The sequence below is a fragment of the Carcharodon carcharias genome, chromosome 8 (genome assembly GCF_017639515.1).
Source record: "Carcharodon carcharias isolate sCarCar2 chromosome 8, sCarCar2.pri, whole genome shotgun sequence".
NCBI lineage: Eukaryota > Metazoa > Chordata > Chondrichthyes > Lamniformes > Lamnidae > Carcharodon > Carcharodon carcharias.
The window spans coordinates 160,632,390-160,654,475 of record NC_054474.1 but is presented as its reverse complement, the minus strand read 5'-3'; the positions used below and the strand labels follow the sequence as shown (position 1 = coordinate 160,654,475).

At 41.4% G+C, this 22,086-nt stretch overlaps 1 protein-coding gene across 1 annotated transcript in view; it reads right to left on the bottom strand.

Annotated features, from left to right (window-relative positions):
• Window positions 1-535: 535 nt before the first annotated feature.
• ntng2a (netrin g2a) overlaps window positions 536-22,086 on the bottom strand; it is a 112,023-nt gene continuing 90,472 nt past the window's right edge. Inside the window, exons 6-8 of the mRNA XM_041193884.1 lie at window positions 6,557-6,724; window positions 2,146-2,280; window positions 536-795 (exon numbers count right to left, since the gene is read on the bottom strand). Of these exons, the coding sequence (XP_041049818.1) occupies window positions 575-795; window positions 2,146-2,280; window positions 6,557-6,724 (524 nt within the window). The 3' untranslated portion in view covers window positions 536-574. The remainder of the gene's footprint in view (window positions 796-2,145; window positions 2,281-6,556; window positions 6,725-22,086) is intronic.

Sequence of the window (22,086 nt, the reverse complement as noted above, 5' to 3'; positions counted from 1 at the left end):
CGTCAAACTGGTATTTTGCAAAACAAAATGCAGCCACTAGTGTTTTAGGCATCAGTACATCTAGGCAATAGATGAAGTTCGATTATGCAGCAGAATTTGAACAGTCCAATTTGCAGTTACTTGCCACAACAGTGTTCCATTGGCCTGAGTGATGGAATGACTCCCGAGAGAATATCACTTTCCCACCCACCCCACCCCACCCCACCCCCCATTCCCTGTTCCCTGTGTCCCTAAACTGATTACGAGCAACGTTCAACTGCGGGATACGGTACAACACGTGTCAACTTATACAGTCTCGTCATCATCACCTTTTTTTTTGTTTTGGATACATGGAATCTATAAAGTGAACACTCTCCCATTGTGGCGGCCACGGAAGAGCCTCCCGCTCCTGAAGCACCTGAGGCAGCTTTTATCCTGGGTCTTTGGTGGCGGCGGCGGTGGTGGTAGTAGAAGTAGTAGTAGTGGTGGTGGTGGTGGGGGCGGGGTTGCGGTGGGGGGAGGGGAGGGGCGGGGCGGTGGTGGTGGTGGTGGTGGTTTCCCCGGCTACTGCTCGCTCGCTCACTCGCTCGCTCCCCTATTCGCAGGGAGCCGCCAGCAGCACGGCCAGCGCCGAGGCCACCACCGCCCAGGGGCCGAGGAGCGGGCCGGCGGCCGCGTTGCAGTCGCCGCTTTCCGGGTCGCAGCTTCCGCCTTCGCAGAGGACGCCGGTGTAACCGGCGGGGCAGACGCAGCGCTGCTTCTGGTGGCAGGTCCCGCCGTTCTGGCACATCAGGAGCTCGTCGTCGCACACGTTAGCTGCAAGGGGAATGGAATCACAGCACAGAAAAGTCTTAACATCTAGCGCGGGGGGGGGGGGGGGGGGGGTAAGAGAGAGAGAGGGGGAAAAACACGGAAAATCTGACATTTAAACAAATGCTGGAAACTCGCAGCATTGCTGACCGACTTGCTGCGTATTACCAGCACATGATTGGAAGAAGAGCAGGGCAGTTCTCCATGGTTTCCTGGTCAATATTTATCTCTCAAACAACATCTGAAACAGATTATCCGGTCATTTAATTAGGAATATTAGATCATAAGAAATAGGAGTGGAGTAGGCCATTCAGCTCCGCCATTCAATGAGATCATTTTCCGGCACTTTCTCTGTATCCCTTAACATTTTTAACACGTAGAAATCTATCGATCTCAGTCTTGCACTTACTCAACAACTGACCCTCCTCAGCCCTCAGGGGCAGAGAATTCCAAATATTCACCACCCTCTGTGGGACCTTGCTGTTTCCTGTAACAGTAACTACCTCTCTTTGGTTATAAAGAGTTTTGGTGGCGTCCTGTGGTTGTGAAAAGCATGCTAGTCTCTTGTTTTGTACTTGTTTCTTCTTTCTAAAACCTATCTTCACGACCTATAATGGTCTGGCATCATGATGTTGCTGGTTACAATGGGAGAGAAGCATGTGAAATCCAGACTACTGAAGGTCACACTGCACTGCAGTCAGGGATCTAGAGTTCAGCAGTGGGGGTGCAGTCTCATCTTTCAGTTCCATTAACGACTGGAAGTCAAGGTTGCTATGTTGCCTTTGTGTTTCCATGGCAACTTTAGGGAAACTGCTTTGCTACCTTGTTAAAGTTGGTTTGTAAGTGTGCCCACAATATTCCTCCAAGTTCCTCAATACATTTCCTCCCTCTTACTTCCCAGGTCATTATTGGGGCAGTCTTACTGGAGCAGGTGCCTCAGATTAATCAAATTAACATTTTGTTTCGATGGCCTTCCATGAAATGTGAGGTCAGAACTGATGGAAGGTCATCGAATTATTAACTTTGTTCCTCCACAGATACTGCCTGATGTGCTGAGCATTTCCAACATTTCCCTGATTCTTATTTCAATTTCCAGAATCCACAATGGTTTGCTTTTGCATCCAATTAATGTTCAGTTGGGTAATTTCCACTCCTTCCCCAGGGCACTCTGTGTGCCACTAGCAACGGCTCCATGCTAACTTCACTGAGTTTTACCACTGGACATTGTTGATGGTGCTTTTAACATTTTGGCCAGGAATAGCCAGGGCTGAGCTAAACTCTAAATTATAATGAGATTAGTGCTTATGGTCTGCTGTAACTCTTCCAACTCACTGGTAATGTCCTATATATACTTACGAAAACAGCCCTGTCTCCAATAGTATCCTGGTTTACAATCCTCACACTTGGGGCCCATGGCTCCTGGTTTACACTCACAGTACCCTGTTTCATTGCAGCGGTCATGTCTTGATCCAAGTTGGTTGCAGTTACATTCTGTAAAATAAAGACAATCTTTTTACATTCTGGCGAGCAATGAGATTCAATACCTCTACATTCACCTGCTCCTGACCTGTCTTCAACCCAAATTTCACAAACATTTTATTAACCTATTACCATATCAAGAAAGGCTTATTGCATGCAGAACAAGATTGTTGTGGACTCCTGTGCTCTCAAGACAATTCCTCACTAATGCCTAGAAAAATGTTCCATGATCCAGTTAATTGTCTTCATCATTCTTTTTTGCTCATTTATTGCTTCATGTTAGTCTGGGTTGCAATTGACAGAAGAAGAATTAACACGTCAAGTTCTAGTCCCTGTCCATCAGCTCTACAGAAAAAGCCAAAACCCAGTGAGTCTGAGTGGCAGGGAACCTTGGGATTCAAACTCACAACCTTTCAGTTGAAGTCAAATGAATGCACCACTCCAGCACTTGGCATTAAATGTTAATAAAACACCTCATGAAAGTGTAGCCAAGTACTGCATTGTTCACTCCCTATCAACTGTGTGGGCTTGAAGGTCCTGCCTATCAGTCCAATCTCCTGCAAAAATGAAACCTGATTTTCTCAGCTGGGGCACCTTTGGGAGGAAAATCATATTAAGAAAGGGCTTTTCTTGCCAAGCTGAAGCTCCTGATGAGGGTTATTTGCACCTCATGGGAAGAATCGTGAAGGAGTTTGTGATTAAATTCATTTGTTCTCTTGGCTAAAGGTTAGTGACATATGGGAGAGAGTCAAATGTAAAAGCAAAGCTTGTAAAGATTAAACAAACAGCACCAGTCTAGATTCTGCATATCCAAAAGTAATAAAGAGCTCACTGAGTCCCTAATGGCAGCGCATACTGAGCTTGTCTCTGCAAGAATCCTGAAGGAATACTTTGACTTTGTTGTGTAGACGGCCTGTTTAAGGGCATCTGTCTTGTTTAGAAGCTTCCCCTCTCCCTGTCTCTTTCCCCCACCATTCTAAAACTAATGCTCAGAACTGTACTAACTTAAGGTACCACTGCACCAAGAAAGAGTTGGTCAAAAGTGAGTTTTAAGGAACATCTTATAAGAAGAGAACTAATTTTTTTGGTGTTTGTCATACTGGAGGAGGTTACAGAATTAGGGAGGGGGAAGGTCATGGAGGGATTTAAACACAGGAATAAAATTTGAAGCTCTGGGAGATTAGGAGCCAATGCAGGTGAAAAGTGATGACTGATCAGGTCTTGCTATGGAATAGGACAGAAGCAGCAGGGTTTTGAATTAGATGAAGGTTACCGAAAATGGAGGACAGGGTCAGGTCATGTGATCATTGGAATAGTTGAGAGTGGAGTTCACAAAGTCAAGGATAAGGATTTCAGTAGCAGACGGGTTGAGATGTGCAATGACATTGTTAAACAAGTGATGGGTGTTTGTATATCTATAAATGGGGATGGATGGGACACTGGGTGGTTGGAGTAGTGTTGATTGTGAACTAAGTCAATAAATTATCTCCAGCAAAGAAAGCAGCTGTGTCTTAGTTTTAACTTTACTAGCTGCTGTGGATTTGATTAACACCATGGAGGTAGAGGTCTTGGTAATGGAGAGGACATGGAGTCAGAAATTTAACTTGTGTCCCATCATGAAAGTGGATGTCTGGTTCCGGCCAAAGGGGGATGATGAGGTGAGTGGCGAAGGCACAAAGTTTGTGGCAAAGTCTGAAAACTATGGCTTCAGTCTTCCCCAGTGCTTAACTGGAGAAAATTCTGGCTTATTGAGCACTGGATGGCACAGAAATGGCGGGCAAGTTGAGAGGTGATGAAACTATAGAGCTGGGTTTCATCAGCATTCATAATGGAAACTGACCCAATGCTATGATGATGTTGCCAAGGGGCAGCATATAGATGAGAAAGAGGGGGGAAGCTAGGTATGAATCCTTGGGGTCAATGTGGGGGTGGGAAGAGAAACCATTGGTAGAGGTGATTTAGCTGCGGTCAAATAGTTATGAGTGGAATCAAGTGAGGGAAATTCCACTGAAGAACAGCGGTGCGATCTAATATGTTCAAGGTTGAAGAGGGGATGAGGAAAGTTAGTTTCATATAGAAAATAATTTGTGACTCTGGACAGGACTTTCCAGGTGCTGTGGGAGGGCTGGAAACCTGATTGAGGAAGCCGTGGGAGAGGTGGGCAAAGATTTAGGAGGTGACAATATGTTCAGGAACTGTAAAGAGGAAAGGAAGGTTAGAAATGGGGCAACAGTTTCCAAGGACAGAGGGATAGACAATGGATATTTTTAAGGGGAATAATGATTCTGGTTTTGAAAGGAAGACGAAGGAAACATTTTGAATGGCAGTGCAAAATTACCATATTATAACCAGCTATAAAGCTTAGCCTAAGCAGCATATTTTAAATTACACTCATTCCTCAATAGTTCAATGCGCATGTGTCAAAAAACACAATTCATTTCACTAGCTTTTCATTTTGCCTTGCTGTATAATTTTTAGTCTCCTCCACAATTGGGTACAGTCTGAAATAGGCTAGTTTGGATCCTTAACCTTTCCACAAAAAAATCATAATTCACCCTGATCTGTTACTTGACTGATTCACATTACAATGCGAAAGACAGTGAAAAATGATATGCCTGTGAGATGCTGCTGGCACTGGTGATAGAGTCAACCACTCAATCGGAAGGACTGCCTGCCCCTCAGAATGTATGGGGGGGGTGGTGGGGGGGGGGGGGGGGGGGGGGGGGGCATTTGGTCACATGGGAGGGTGAAATTTGATATTAATGGCATTGCAAAACGGTTGCTATTGAATCAGCATCTGCTTTCCCACCCACCTGCTTTACCATTCCATTAACCTAATGAAAATCGGGCAGGGTGTAACACAGGCTGCTGGTCCACTGTCCAGTGGAGTCAAATTTCACTCCCTGCAATTTGTCCAATTTATTGCTCTACCTTGAGACTTACTTCAGTTATGTAGAAAGATTGGAGAAGTTGGGACTGTTTTCCTTAAAGAGAAGGTTCAGAGGAGATTTGATCGAGGTATTCAAAATCGTGAGGGGTCTGGACATGGTAGATAGAAACTGTTTCCACTGGTGAAACCAGGAAGCTCAGATTTAAAGTAATTGACAAAAGAAGCAATGGTGATATGAGGAAAAATTTTTTCCAGCAGCGAGTGGTTAGGATCTGAAATGGACTGCCTGAGAGTGTAGTGGAGGCAGGTTCAATCAAGGCATTCAAAAGAGAATAGATTATTACCTGAAAAGGAAGAATGTTCAGGGCTATGGGATAAAGGCGGGGGAATGGTACTAAGTAAATTGCTCCTTCAATGAGCCGGCACGGACATGACAGGCCGAATGGCCTTCTGCGCTGTAACCTACGGGAAGGAATTCTCATAGAATCACAGTGTTGCTGTACATGTCACATCTCCTGACCTTTGAAGTTGAATGATGGTCTTCCCGGAGAATTCCACAGACCAGAACGTCGTGAATGAGAATTTATGGTCATGGACATCCTGCAAGAGCTATTTATTTTTTTAAAAATAGTAATCAAAATGTCTTAACTGACTCATGTAGAACCTCGCTGAGGCAGCGCCAGAGCTTTGGGGCAGAAAGACTGCCTTCCACCCTACCTGTGCCCAGTCACAGCAGCAAATGCTTAATGTCTGCAGATTGATTCCTTTGCTCCTCCGCTCCCAACCCTGCACCATTTATCTCCAGCAGGGTGAGAACTGAAGCACAGGAAAGCAGAATGTCAAATATTCAAAAAACAAAAAATGGCAGAGGCTGGATGGAAACCTGAAACAAGAGAAGAAAATGCCGGGAGCAGAGTGGTGTAGACGTTTCAGGTATGCGCCCTTCACCAGACAAGTTGTGTCTGTTCTTTTCCTTCTCTTTTCCCTTTATTCAGTTCCTGTTTGAGTACTGTTCGTCTGTCATATTTCCAACTCAATGAAGGGTTCCACACCTGCACTCTCCACAGATACTGACTGACCTGTTCCCCCCCCCCGCCCCCCCAATCAAATACTTCGCCGAATTCAAAACAAAAACATGTCAGAAGTGGCAAGGCAGAGAGTTCCAGCGGAGTCCAGCATCAAACACATCTCCCCACAAACAATTGGCAGCGGCATCTACTGGAGAGGAGTCACCAGAGGGATCTATTTGAAGTCTCTTGTCTAAAATTCAAAATTAACTGGAGATCTTCGTCAAAGGTTATAGGCTTGGTAATCTGAGATGAAAGCTGGCACCTTTTTAGAGCGAGTGTTAAAATAAATCTGCACAACCTGCATGAAGTTCAGGCTGCTCATACTGACCAATACAGACGTTCTCATCATCCAGTTCTGCTGAGGCATTGCGGTAATAGCCCAGTCGGCAGTGCTGGCAGTGCTGTCCCCGGGTGTTGTGCTTGCAGCTGACGCAAGTCACAATCTTGAGATAGTCGATGTAACTGCAGCGATTGGAGTGCCCGTAACATTCACAGTCTGCAGTGACAGTACAGTTGAAGTGGGGGGAGAGAAGATGGGAAAAAATTCAGTGCAACAAAATCATTCAGGCAAACTTCAAGATAAAATATCTTGAAGGAAAGAAACAATTTCGGGAACGGAAGTGGCACGACTTATTTTATTAAAAAGCTCCATGCATAATTTCAGGAACAATATTAACTTATCAATGAGCAAACTTGGCGTTTTACATATTTGACAACATAAATTTCATGAATTTGTGAAAATATTTGATGAAAAGATTGAAATAGAAGTGACAGAAAGATGAGAGAAATTATTCATGGATTTGAAGGATTAGCCAGAAAAAAAACAGAAAAACAGAATCTAAATTTTTCCACAGTGCGCTGCTACAACTCCTTTAGAATCAGTAAATGATGAGGATAAATTCCGACATGGTAAACACCAGCATAAGGCTGTATAAATTTCGTTCACAAGCTGCAGTACAAATTTAGCTTTAAACTTATAGTAAGTATGATCAGGACCCATATCTGGAAGTATGACCTCATGTAGTAATTAATACCGAGAATGGTCTTCGGGGGAGGGCTCTGTAGGTTTCAATGGAAGGATGAACCAGGTAGGTTTTACCCTTGGTCAGTTGGGAGGAGGAGGAGAAAGATTGGAAAGCAACAATAAAATATAACTCTCTCACCAGTCGTGAAAGATGATTCCTCAGCATCCATCAAACCTGACCTGATTCAATTTAAAAGTGATTTCTGCATCAGTTGGATCATATTGCCACCCATCATTCCTTTTTATCATAATCTTTGAGGAAAATAATCTGAACCAGGTTTAGGATGGAAAATGTGGTGTTGGGGGCAGGGGTTGAAGTACTTATTTTCAATTATTGAGTATCTCACTTCATACAAAAGATAAATTCCAACTTGCCCTTCTTAATAAACAGTTGGCTGCATTTATTAATCCGCAGGCATTTATCTCATTAGTTTATTTACTGGTTTATTTTGTATCAAACAGAATAAATGAAGTGTTTCTTATGATCAAAAGTTCCTGGAGGGTAGTCTATTGAGTACTCTGGTTTATTATATATACCCTTTGGATAATATTGTTACCGAGAACCACAATACAGTTCCTTATAGCTCTACATCCTACTCAATAACAAAAGACACTCTATAGCCTGAGGTGAGGTTCTCTGTTGGATTGGATTTACACAGATAAGCCTCCAACTATTCCTTTCTTTTAAAAATAGCCAAATATTGGAAATAACTCAGGGGTGAAATTGTAGAAGTCCCAGTGGATCCTTCCAGAGTTAAGTTCTTCAGGATGCAATATTTACAAATTATTTTGTAATTGCAGGCAGTAACACCGCAGATACCAAGCTCACCACACACCTCAGTTACCCTGCAGACAGTGTATTACCAGCCATAAAGGCACATTGGAAAAGACTATTCCTTAAAGTTCTGAGTCAGAGATTTTTTTTTCATTAGAGCCGGCATAAAAACCATTGGTTAAAATTAGTTTTACCTGGAATTGATTTAGAATGAAACAGCACAGTTTATGTTGAAAAGCTGATGTCCAGTTTTGTGTCCAGTTTCATTGCCATCAAGTCAATCTGCTGAACCACTGCCATTCTACTTGGGATCCAGTTGCTTATTAATCATAGCTCCAGATATTCACTGCAGAGGGAATGCTGGTAAAAGGTGAATCCTGTGACCAGTTTGCTGTGCAGCTCATCAATGGTCATGTCTGAAGAACCCACTGCACAAGCAGTCCACATTGTTTATACTTTCAATTTTAAATCTGACCAGACTAGAAATGAGAAGCTGCTGGTTTATCAATGATGGTATAAACTGAGCACAGGATAATGTACTCCTCCTGGCCTGCTGAGTGACCCCCATAGCCTTAACCATGGAACGCAACTGGAGATCGAGGAACAGGACCATTTTGTTTCACTGACTGTGTCAACATTTTGAGGTGTGTGGGGCAGGGGAGAGTTGGAGGTGGAAAGAGAATAAAAAATAAGCAAAATCTAAACACTAACTCTGAAACAATCTAAACAGCATGATCTCAAATATTGCTCTAATATGCATAAGCTAGGCGTGCATCATCTATTCTAATCACTGTCCTACCTTTAAAGTTTCTCTGGCCTCCTCCCAGCTTTGATCTAGGCTGTGTCTGAAGTGGCTTTAATATTTTCTGTGGTGCTTGAAAAAGTTAAAAATTCCTTCCATTGGTATCACCACATGTAAGGTTTTAGAATAATCAGTGATGTGAATAATCTGTGATAGAAACGCAATCAACCAGCACTGGATTGGAGCATGACTGATAGCTGTGGGAGCTGTTAACAGTAGAAATTAGCAGCAATACAGTAATGAGAAGACTATGTTTGAATGTTACAACTAAGCTTGTGAAGCCTTTAACAGGATTGACGGTCTTTATATCAATGGGTAAATATGCAGCATAATGGGACACCGAACCACATGGATTAGGAAGGCCAGGTCAGGGATGAGTTAGCTGATCTCAGCTCAGTTAGCAATAAGGGTGTTACAATTGGCCTCCTGCTTTTCAAAGTCAGGAAGGCAAAAGCAGATGTGGTCCACGCTCCTCAACGCTGACGAGCGACCCATGCTATGATTATGCAAATCCTGATATTGTTTGAGTTGGCTTAGACCAGAGGTGAAAGGGGTGGTAGGAAATGTACAGAATATCACCATCAGAAGACGAGCGGCGTGGGCTGAGACAAAACTGTGTCACAGCTACATATGGACTTGTGAAGATTTTGAATTCAGTTGGAGAGCCAGTGGAGTTTGGCAAGTGCTGGGGATGGGGAGGTGATGGTGAACAGAATTTAGTGTTGGCAGAGGTTTGGACACAATTGAATTCAGTTAAAGTGGAACTAGGGAGACTGGCACAGAAAGCACGATAAAATCAAACCCTGGGGGCAACAAAAGCATGGATATGAGTTTCAGTGGGGTGGAACATGGACAGGAACCGGCATTGTTAAAGTAACAGGAACCTGCATTTATATATCGCTTTTAATACCCAAGATATTCCATAAGTGGAAATAAACATCAAACCATCCAGGGAAAGATTAGGAAGGGGGTTGAGAAGTTGGGTTGGAATAGGTGTTTAAATAATAGACTTGATGGATTAGAGGACTTGTGAAGAAGATCCAAAGGATGGGAACAAAACAATTCTGGGGCCACTTTTGAAGGTGAATTCATCATAATGTCAATGAAGGATCCAATGAAAAAACAAGGAAATGGAATTGGAGTAGATGGGGGTACTGCTCAGACAGTAATCTGGTGGAGCAAATGGCTCGCCTGCTGCTGAAACTCACCAGCTAGAAGTTGGCGGGATGATAATCAGATGATGTCTCCCCCAGATTACCAGCCAGGCTGTGAAGTTCTGATAGCTCTGATGTGAAACGAATAGTGGCACAGGCTCAAAGGTCCTCAATGGTCTCTCTTGTCCTTATGATCCTATAAAACTGTAGGATTGTGTGGAGAGAGCAGGGCAGTGAGACAAATTGGACACAGGCACAATTGGCTGAGTAGCCTCTGTGCTAGCTGTTTGTAGCAACCTCACCTCTGAGTCAGATGGCCATGGGTTCAAGTCTCATTCCAGAGACTTGACCAAAAAAATCTAGGATGACACCCCAGTATATTACTGTGGGAGTGCTGCACTGACTGTACTGTTTGCTAATTGGCTGCACCTTCTATCTTGGATTAATACCTTTTGGTCTCTTCAATTGTCCTCCACTGGAAGGCATTCCATACCCTGATTTTCTTTTTGGAGAATCTACACATATCAGAAACCAGGTTAGTAACAAGAAACTTTACAAACTTTACCATTTTTTTCCTTCCTAGAAATGAGTTCCACTCAAGTGCCCACCTGATAGCATGTCTCTAAGTTCCTCCCTCATTACCTCATCTGTTGAATTAGACATTAAATGGAGATCCCATCTGCTCTCTCAAGTGGACACAAAGGAACCACTTTGAAAAAGAGCAGAGAGTTGTCACCAGGATCCTGGCCAATATTTACCTCTCAATCAACATCACAAAATCAAATCATTTAATCATTATCACAATGCTGTTTGTGGGAATTTGCTGTGCGCATATTGGGTACTGCATTTAATACAACAATTGCTGCACTTCAAAAGTACTTAATTGGCTGTAAAGTGCCTTGGGGTATCCTAAGGTTGTGAAAGGTGCTATATAAATATAAGTCTTTAAGCTGAAAGATTTCATGATATTATGATCTAAATATGGTGCAATCTACTGAGGATAAGCAAACTGCTTAGATTTGACGTTTTGTGTTAAATTATCGTTTTCTTCTACAAATATGTAATTTTATATTCAATAGCTCAATTCTGCAATGTATTCCTGACCTCTTAAGTTATTTACCCTCACCCAAGTTCTGAACAGTTTGCTAATTGGCTGCACCATCTAGCTTGGATTGATACCTTTTGGTCTCTCCAATTGTCCTCCACTGGAGGGCACTCCATATCCTGATTTTCTTTTTGGAGTATCTGCACATATCAGAAACCAGGTTAGTAACAAGAAACTTGTACAAACTTTGCCATTTTCTCTTCCCTAGAAATGAGCTCCACTTAAGTGCCCACCTGATAAGTGTTCAGCATGTTTTGCTGCATATCAGCTTTCAATCTCATTAGTGTCTCTAGGTTCCTCTCTATTCTCAACTGTTGAAAGTATATCCAAGTATTTTTGTATAGTTTCACCGTGCATACATATAACATGCAGCATGATTGATGATGTCTTTATTTTTGACAGTGGTTTTCAGTGTGTCTGGCAATCCATCCCTCCTTAAAGAAGCTAGATGAGAGATCCTTAAATTGTTTCTACATAAATATGAAGTGTGTTAGAAATACATTTTTAGAACTGCAGTCATATGCTATGTTGGAAAAATTTGATATTTTGTGTATTTCAGACACATGGCTAGATAAGCGTGATGCGATGGAGGTAGGTATTGTATAGAAATATCAGCCACATTGATCTCCTGGATTAGTTTCAATCATCTAATTAATAAAGAGAAAGTAAGACATGAATTTTAAAATAAGAAGTGTTCCTTTGCCAAAAATGCACCTTTTAGCGTTCTGGTGCTGAAGGTACATTTCAGAATCTAGATCCAAAATATCATCAGAGTCTAACATTCTCTTTAATTCCTAACTGATTATGAATTAATAAATTATTTCTGCATATTTCTCTGAGCATGTTTTGTAAAAAATTGTTCGAAGTATATAATCCTTTCTATTTTTTTGTAAGGAGGAACCTGTGGTTTGGAAAGCTGAAAAAGTTCAGCACTGGAGTACTATTGCCACTGGCTGCAAGTTTCCAGCTGCAGCTTTCCAAATGATGATCCATTATTGGTTGTCTGAAAGGTTGTGTTTATATCTAACTGGCTGCAGCTTCTAGATCTCACCCAGTTGAAATGCCAAAAGCCTTGGAACTTGTGTTCAGCTGTCTTACAAGAAATATAAGGCAGAGTATTTTTATGTATGTGTGTAAATCAATCTATTTACAACAGATCACTGTGTGGTTCCCTGATAAGCGCTTTTTAAAATTTATTTTCTCTTGGGATATGGGCATCACCAGCAATTTATTGCCCATTCCTAATTGCTCTTGAGCTGAGTAACTAGGCATTTCAGAGGCCAGTTAAGAGTCAACAACATTGCTTTGGGTCTGGAGTCACACATAGTCTGGACCAGCAGATTTTGTTTCCTAAGGGCCCAAGTGGTTTCTTTTATGACAATTAATGATTGTTGTCACAGTCACAAGTGATTTTATTAATTGAATTTAAGTTCCACCATCTACCATGGTTGGATTTGAACCCATGACCCCCAGGGTATTAGCCTAGGCCTCTGGATTACTAGTCCAATGACAGGACCATTATGCCACCATCTCTTGCATGCAGCCAAAGTCCATTCTGTGAGGGATTTTTAAGAAAGGAAGGAAATTTGAAATGCAAGCAAGCGGTCAGTCAGTATTTCAAACAACCCATCAGATTGATGTTCCTGCCTGGGATCTGTCATCAGAATTGATGGGATAGGTGTGCAACAAAGCCAGGTTCCAAGGAAAGGTCCGCTCCCAATAAGTTTTGTCTTTACAGGTTGCTGGTGGGATTACATCTATTTTCCAGTGTTTTCTGTTTCAGATTTGTAGTTTTAGTTTTAAGTTCTAGTTAACAAAACTAAAATGGCTGATCAGTTTATTGTAGAATGCATTTGTGCACAAAAATATTCTGCACTCAAGATTTGGTTTTGGGTTCATAAACGTTTGGCAGAGGCTGATGTCTTCATTTACCCTGTAAGCAAAGCAGTATTTAAGGTTTAAGATGCAACTTTTTAAAAAGCCTGGATGTTCCCATTTATTTCAATGAAGACCTGATCTGTTTAATGTATTAATGAGTGGAATTCTCCTTTTAAATGCATCACTGCACAGAATACTTGCAGAAAATAACCTAAGGAAGCAGATTAAGTATCCTTTGTCTTCACCCTTCCAAATGTTAATCTGTTGGTATGTTTATCGAGATGTATCCATTTAATACCTTATTATTCATGATCTGCTAGATTTGAGCTGCAGTAAATGTCAGGAATGCATTTAGCTGCCCTAAATGGTCCTATTAGTCTGAATATGAGCCCGACTTTCCTCTCTTTTTTGCTCCAATTTTCTTCCCCTTTCTCCTTCCCTTTGGGAGCCTGTTCATGTGTGAGCCTGGAGAGTGATGATCAGAGGTGGTTCACTGTAGAGGGTGTTATCACTGAGCCTAATCTCACTTTGCCCAATGTCAATGTGCATGTACTACATAGGTAGGAGGGCTCGATAGGCATCATTTCATTAAGGCTTTTTAAGTATTCTTTCATGGAATGTAGGTGTCGCTGGCTAGACCAACATTTATTGTCCATCCCTAATTGCCCTTGAGAAGGTGTTGGTGAGCCACCTTCTTGAACCGCTGTAATTCATGTGGTGTAGGTACACCCACAGTACTGTTAGGATCCTAATACTGTTAGGATTTTGACCCAGCGACAATGAAGGAAAGGCAATTATAGTTTCAAGTCAGGGTGGTGTGTGGCTTGGAGGGGAAGTTTGCAGGTGGTGGCATTCCCATGCAACTGCTGCCCTTGTCCTTCTTGGTGGTAGAGATCGTGGGTTTGGAAGGTGCTGTCGAAGGAAGCTTGACAAGTTACTGCAGTGCATTTTGTATAATGATATACACCGCTGCCACTTCAGTGGTGGTGGGAGTGAAAGTTTAAGGTGGTGGACGGGGTGCCAATCAAATGGGGCTGCTTTGTCCTGGATGTTGTTGAGCCGCCTTGAGTGTTGTTGGAGCTGCACTCATCCAGGCAAGTGGAGCGTATGCCATCACACTCCTGACTTGTGCCTTGTAGATGGTGGACAGGTTTTGGGGAATCAGGTGGTGAGTTACTAGCTGCAGAATTCCTAACCCTGACCTGCTCTCATAGTCACAGTAATTATATGGCTGATCCAGTTAAGTTTCTGGACAATGGTAACCCCCCTGGATGTGGATAGTGGTAGATTTGGCAATGGTAATGCCATTGAATGTCAAAGGGAGATGGTTAGATTATCGCTTATTGGAGCTGGTCATTGCCTGGCATTTGTGTGCTGGGGAATGTTATTTTCATTTATCAGCCCAAGCCAGAATGTCATCTGCATATGGACATGGACTGCTTCAGAAGCTGAGGAGTTGTGAATGATACTGAACATTTTGCAATCATCACAGAACAGCCCCACTTCTGACCTTGTGATGGAACGAAGGTCATTGATGAAGCAGCTGAAGAAGGCTCTGCCTGGGACACTACCCTGAGAACTCCTTAGCAATGTCCTGGGACTAAGAAGATTGGCCTCCAACAACCACAATAATCTTCCTTTGTATGACTCCAACCAGTGAAGAATTTTCCCCCTGATTCTCATTGACTTTAGTTTTGATAGGGCTCCTAGATGCCACATTTGGTCAAATGCTGCCTTGATGCCAAAGGAAGTCACTCTCACCTCACCTCTGGAGTTCAACCCTTTTGTCTATGTTTGGACCAAGGCTGTAATGAGGTCAGAAGCCAAATGGCCCTGGCAGAACCCAGGGAGCTGTCAGTGAGCAGGTTATTCCCGTGTGAGTGTTGCTTGATAGCATTGTCAACGAAACCTTCCATCACTTTGCTGATTATCGAGAGTAGCCTGAAGGGGCGGTTATTGGCCAGGTTAGACTTGTGGTGCTTTTTTGTGGATAGGACATATCAGGATGTACCTGGGCAATTTTTTACATTGCCAGATAGATGTCAGTGTTGTAGCTGTGATGGAACAGCTTGGCCAGGGGCGCACAAGTTCAGAAGCACAAGTCTTCAGTACTACTACTGGAATGCTGTTGGGGCCCATAGTCTGTGCAGTATCCAGTGCATTCAGCTGTTTCTTCATACCACATGGAATGAATCGAACTGGCTGAAGACTGTGATGCTGGGGACCTCCAGAGGAGGCCAAGATGGATCACCTATTCTGGCTGAAGATTGTTGCAAAAGCTTTAGCCTTGTCTTTTGTGCTGATCTGGTGGGCTCCCATATGATTGAGGATGGGCTATTTTTGCAGCCTCCTCCTCCAATTAGTTGTTTATTTGTCCACCACCATTCACAACTGGATGTGGCAGGACTTAAGACTTTTGATCTGACCTGTTGATTGTGGGATCGCTTAACTCATGTTAAACAGTGTTATCACATGTTGCTAACACTGTTTGGTATGCAAGTAGTCCAGTGTTGCAGGTTCACAGATTGATACCTCATTTTTAGGTTGCCTGGTGCTGCTCCTGGCATGTTCTCCTGCACTCTTCATTGAACCAGGCTTGGTACCCTGGCTTGATGAAAATGGAAGAGTGGGGGATATGCCAGGCCATGAGGCTACAGATTGTGGATGAATACAATTCTGCTGCTGCTGATGGCCCTCAGAATTTCATGATTGCCTCATGGATGCCAAAATAATTCCTTCAGTATTCAAAACAAGAGGACGGGGCACTTGTTTTGTAAGTGAACTGCAGCCCACACTGAAACAATATATTTAGATTGTTGATAAAAGCCACTACTGTCTTGATTTTTCTTTTACATTGAACTTTTTTTTATGATGCAGTCAGTACTGTGCCAGTTTTGTGGTCTTACTTCTGTAGGTAATGTGAGAAAATGATGTCTCCAGAAAAGTGAGGCCCAATTTCAATAGTACATGTAGGCTATTTAGATGTGTCGGTTGCAAGTGTTCAAGGCTGTCCCTAGCTCAAGGTTGATGGTAACTGTTTGTTGATATATTTGTAACTAAGTATGGCAAGTCTGTACACTCTCCTGAGTCAGTCAAGGAGCTCCAAGGACAGCTTCATGTGAGAAAAGTCCATATTACTATGCAAACTAATAACTTTTTTAAGTTTGAATCTCTCTAATACCAGGCTATGTATATACCTGCCTTATTAATGTGATCAATTTTGAAGACAATATCATTATTTGTTTCTGTTTTTGAAGTTGTTGCTGAATCTATCTCTTAGTTAAACACACAATTCAACTTATGTTTCATTGAGGCTCTGAATCCAGGTACTGATGCCTCTATTTTCCAACTGGTCTTAATAGCTTGAGGAGCACAAGCTGTGGACCCTGTGAATTAAAGAGGCAGTGATTTGTTCCTGTGGGTTGACTCATTCACAAAGTAATCTTTGTATTGTCATTATCTAAACTTCTTCCACAAACCTGATGAGGCCATATTCTATCACTCACTGTGCGACAGGAAAGGCAGTAAAAGGATTAGAGCCCAATGTAATAGCTAGGAAAAATAACGTACACTTACATATAACCCTCTCTGACAATATTGCGTGCGAGGAAGTTGCTTAAGCATATAAGTAAGAGTAGAGAGATGATTAAAGCACGAGGTGGTGTAACACAAGCATGTACAGTATACATCACCCATAATAAAATTGTAGTGTCTCCTTAGTGAATAGATTGACATAGAAGTCAGAGCTCTCTGAATTTGTCATCTTCATTGTTAACATAAACTATTGCTCAGTGTAAATTAGTTAATTTTTCTTTTCTACTGTTACGTTTGTTTCATAAGGAAGCTCTTTCTCCCATAGTCAAAAGCAATGTAAATTATTCTTTACTCCTTTACATTTCACATGTACAGCCCAGTTTGATTACTTTTTGATCTGCCTTAAAATCCATCTAAATCTCAGAATGTTGCCTAGTTCTGGAATCTTGTTATTTAGTGCATACAAGAAGTTGGAGAATCTTGCATAATATGACATAAAGTATTGGCAATTGCACAATCAGCCCCTGGGCTTTGAAATGACATTGTGCTGTTGCATTTTTGTGCCTGAACTTTGCATTAATGTCCTTTCCATCCTGTTGTTCTTTTGTGGAATTCTCTAACACTGATGAAGAATATACTGATTGCATTTCTTGACCTACAACCAAGTACAGTTGTCCCTAGAGTCAAATGAATGTCTCTAGTTTATAATACTCTAGATGAATGTTCATCACCAGGCAACTCAGTGGATACAGGACTGTCCATTTTGTGGTGATTCAAATATTTTATAACTTCCCAGGACTTCAAGCACTGAAACTCTCCCCCTCCTGTTATTTTCCTCTGACAATCTACAGGCTTTTCAAACCCAATCACAGCATCACTTAAACACTTCTTCTTGATCTTTCTATCTTCTCTCCTACCCTTTTCATCATTGGTCTGAAATTGTCTCTCTATCTCTTCCCCTCCTCCTTTAGCACGCTCCTTAAAACCTACTTCTTTGGCCAAGCTTTTGGTCATCTGACCTAATATCGGACATCAAATTTTGTTGATAATGCTCCTGTTTCGCCCCTTGGGGTGTTTAATTATGTTAAAGGTTCTTCATAAATTCAAGTTGTTGCTGTTGTCTTGCAGAATTAATTGCTCCCTATTATCCTTATTTAAACAGACCAATGACTCTTCAAGTGGACAGCACAGCATGTGCCTGAAAACGCTGGGCTGATCCAAGTGGGAGCTATGAGAGTTCACGGTAAGTGTGATAGCAACTTCACAAATGAGGCTGTATGAAACCATATAGCAACAAGAAACAACGATTATTATGTCGGATTAACATTACTGATGTTTCTTTCTAGAAATATTTTTAATTCTAGCCTTCACAAGAAATGTAGTTGTAGTTTTAATTTAGTTGACAAAAATACCATAGTGTGACTTTTCTCAATTTAATAAATTAAAACAACTTAGCTTAATATTATGACTTCAGAGCTAGTCTTGCCTGTTAAAATAATTTGTATATTTAGTTTAAAATGTTGCATAAATCTCTGCATCAAATTGAGCAAGGCCCAGTATCACTTTCTGTGTTAGGGTTTAAAACATGGGATTAGTTCCAGTGCCTATCTGAGGAAAATTGTTGCTCATTATAAGAGATACCAGTGCTCATACAAGACATTCATCTTGTCAGCAGGAGCTTGAGGCAGGAAAGAGTCTGAGAGGCAATGGATTAATTTGTCAATGAGCTTGTCTCCAGGGACAACGTACAGCATGCCCTGCATTCACTCCCTTCATTACTCATAGTATAGGCCCTGACCTTCTCATGTCGCATATCAATGTTGATCATTCAACAAGCCAGAACTAGTGTCTCCATGGATAGGACCCTGTACCGCAATTGGGGGTCGTTGGAGTAGATTTCTTTCTTCAATTACAGACAGGCAAGATGATTGAATACAGAAGAAATGAGGAAGAATGGTTAATATGCATAGCGGTAAATTTGTCTGGGGGGAGGCAGTTGTGTGGGGGGATGGGGGGGGGGGGGGTGCATCTTGCTATGTTTTTCTGTATAATGTCAATGTCCTCATGACCAGACAGTCATGAGCCTGTCGAGATTTTCTGTGGCAGTGTATAGAGTGACTGTTCAGAATCAGATCATTAGGTGGGATATTGTGTAGGAGATAAACATTCCGCTGGGAGAGCGAGACTCTTTGTGTGTTAAAATGTGTGTGCACATTTTACCAGCTGAATACAAAGTGATTGGAAGTAATAGGAAGTCATGAGATTTATACCCAAAGGAGCAGTATAACATGGTAGGAAACCTGCTGAATACTGCGATTTGCCAATAAAACTGCTCACTTAAAGGAATTTCAAAAGGAAATGAATCCATTAACAGTTATTGCAAGTAAATCTCCCATTCCCATTCACTTAACAGAAACATCTGTTATCAAGTTTATACTTGAGTGGTTGTGCCTCTACTTTTAACAGTTACAGGTCTGTTATTGCTCAATACTTTAGGGATTATTCTGGATTTAAAAAATAATACTGCAATTCTATGCTAGTAATCAGTGCAATTGTCACTGGTCAATGCTAGTAGCTCATGTTACAAACTCACCCTTCTTGATTGCTTGTCCTGCGGTTGAGGTTTGTCCTCCTTGTAAGCAAGCAGTGAACCATCATATAAGTACAATGTAACAGGCAGGTGTCAGATTGAAGACTCTCTCGGTAAAATAATTTAATTTCTAAATTTGAAGACACTTTTATTTTCACACTTGTTAGCTCAATTTTATAATAAGGCAGCGTGTCCAACTCAGTAATTTGCATTAACGGTTAATACTTTTCCACTCACAACTTATACAAGCAGAGCTTCTGTTACAATATTGTCATAAGATCATTTATAGCAAAGAAATACAACCAAACAATCTGTGAGTGAGTGCATGTACACCTTTTTAATTGGATATTTTAAATGCAAACTGATTCCATTTGTCAGGTTAATGTTTTGCAAGGTGAAGGTGTGTCAGGAAGTGACCCTTACCACTAACCATTACTAACCATAGATCTTCACCAGTGCCTTCAGTAACTAGCACCAGTAACTAAATTGTCAGCAATTTAACTGATAGCAAGTCTGGTAGCATAAACCTCCATTACATAGTTCATATTAGTAATACTAGTTGATGTCAGAATGATCTGTCACCATTTTCTAAAGGGGTCAGAAGGCATTGGCTATACTGGACTGCCATTTTAATAGTTTACAGGGTAAAGAAGAGCCAATTGAGCAGTGCACACTAAGTTTAGTCTTGGGTATATAAGCTGCTGATGCAAAGCTGACTAACTGTGCAGTAAGCCGAACTATCTGCGATTTTGTGGAGTTAGCCTATTTGCAGAATTATTCTTTAGCTTCATGTGTTGCTTTGGCCTTCTGCAAAGAACCACGAAGTTACACTTCAGCTGAAATTCTAAGGTTAAATGCCAACTTAAAGATTAGTAACCAGTGAGAAGGCAAAAATTATTATTGCTTTTAGAACAGGTCAAAATGTATTTAACTCTTTGGCAGGATTTGGATGAGGTAGAAGGAAATGGAAAGAAAAATAAAATGAAAGGAAAAGTGGGGTGGAAGCATAAAATTGTGGACAATGTTAGTTGGTCCCAGTATGAGAGTAAAGGGACTGTGCAATTAAGAAATGGAATAACCAAGCATAATCACCATACAGTGACTCCTGCTGGAAATGTGTGGATATAGATTTCAAGTGTGGACAGAATTGGGCTTGGCCGTGATAATGTTCATGATGGAATCACCTGATGACATTCCCTATCTGGGCTCACACAGGAAGAATAGGCACTCAAGTGAGCTAAGAAGGAACGATGGCACCTCTGGAACTGTTCATCACCTTCAGGACAGAAGGGGAGAAAATTGGTAAGAAAGTAAATAGCATAAACTGTGATGAGAGTTTACGATCTGCTCTAGGAACCTGCTCTACAAGAAGAGGATCCAAACTAGTGCTCTACATTCAATGAATGGGCATGGATATCAGCAGGAGTTTGCTTATCGTGAATAACTACTGCTTTGAGATTGAGTAACTTTAACAGCAACTATAAACTCGCCCTTCTTAACTTCTCGCGCAGCAATTGGTACAGGGCCTTCAACAGGAAACACAAGCACAGATTCTGAGGTTGCCTTAGATTGTAAAATCCACATTGCAAACTAATTTGTTTCAATTGTTAGGGCTATAGAAAACAGGTTGTATTCATAGAAGAATAATAAATGTCAAAGCGGGTAGTACTAGCAACTGTGGTCTACATCAATGTAACTAGTGCTGATGAAAGAGGTTTAGTCTGCTGGTTTATTTTTAAAATCAATTAATATTGATGCTGGAGACAATAGTAACCCACACCCCCAGTCTGCATTGCTAATTGCTGTTCTAGCTACTGGTCTATACTAATACTATTGCTAGCTGTCAATAACTAGTCTTAAAGACTTACTGTTCTTGACTTCCTTTTCAAGACGTGAAATGGTTTTTCCTTTTAATAAAGCAGGAAAAAGGCAGTTTAATAAGCAGAACAACTTGAGGAAAATTCAGTTACAGAGTCTGTTGCTAACCGTTAATTTACATGCTTATTTCTGCTGGTTTCTAGTTTCACAGGAAGTTGATTGTACCATTAATTAGAATCAGAGGAAATATGTTCTACCATTCACTACAGAAGTTACACTGATCACCATATATAACACTACAGAAGTTACACTGACCACCATATATAACACTACAGAAGTTACACTGACCACCATATATAATACTACAGAAGTTACACTGATCACCACAGTTGCAGAGTTGAATCAGTTGCAGAGATTGCACACTTCGGTGAACACTGTTCCAGGAAAATTGATCAAAGTAATGATAGTGATCAATTCAAGTTGCAAATCCAGTGGTGTTTGCTGGTGGTTCCATCCCTAGTCTAAAGCAAGAATGAGTTTGAGGGGCTTTTTCTAGTATTTTCCTGTTGACTCATTCACTTCCATTAGTGCTGGGCATCCTCCAGCACCCCTTACCTCCATTCTTCTTTGTTTTCCTCAATGTTTATACTTTTTCAACTATTTATCCGCTTTTCTTTCTAAAGTGATGTTGTGAGTTCTGCTCCCACCATTGTTTCCATGACCAAACACCATTCTGTGTAAACAAAATGCTCCTGACCTCCCCCTTTGTTCTTTCAGTGTTGAGCTTAAATTTATGTGCTCTGGTCACCAACCCACTGACCAATGGAAATTTATCTCATCAAAACCCCTCATCATTTTGAACTTTCAGACCTCCTCTTAACCTTATCTGTTCTATTGAAAAGAACTCTTGTTTCTCTAGTCTCCCTTCATAGAGTCTAGCTCCTCATCCCTGGTATCACCTTAGCGACTTCCTTCTGCATCTTCTCCATAACGTAAAGTAAGTTTGCACAAAGCATGACACTCATTCTATCTACAGCCTAACCAATGAATTGCATCAGTTTAACATTGAGCCTTTCATTTTGTACTCTATACCCCTATTTTATAAAATCTAACATCATGTATTCTTTTAAAAAAAAAAATAAAGTTCAGTCAATTTATCCTCTCACTTTTAAGAATTA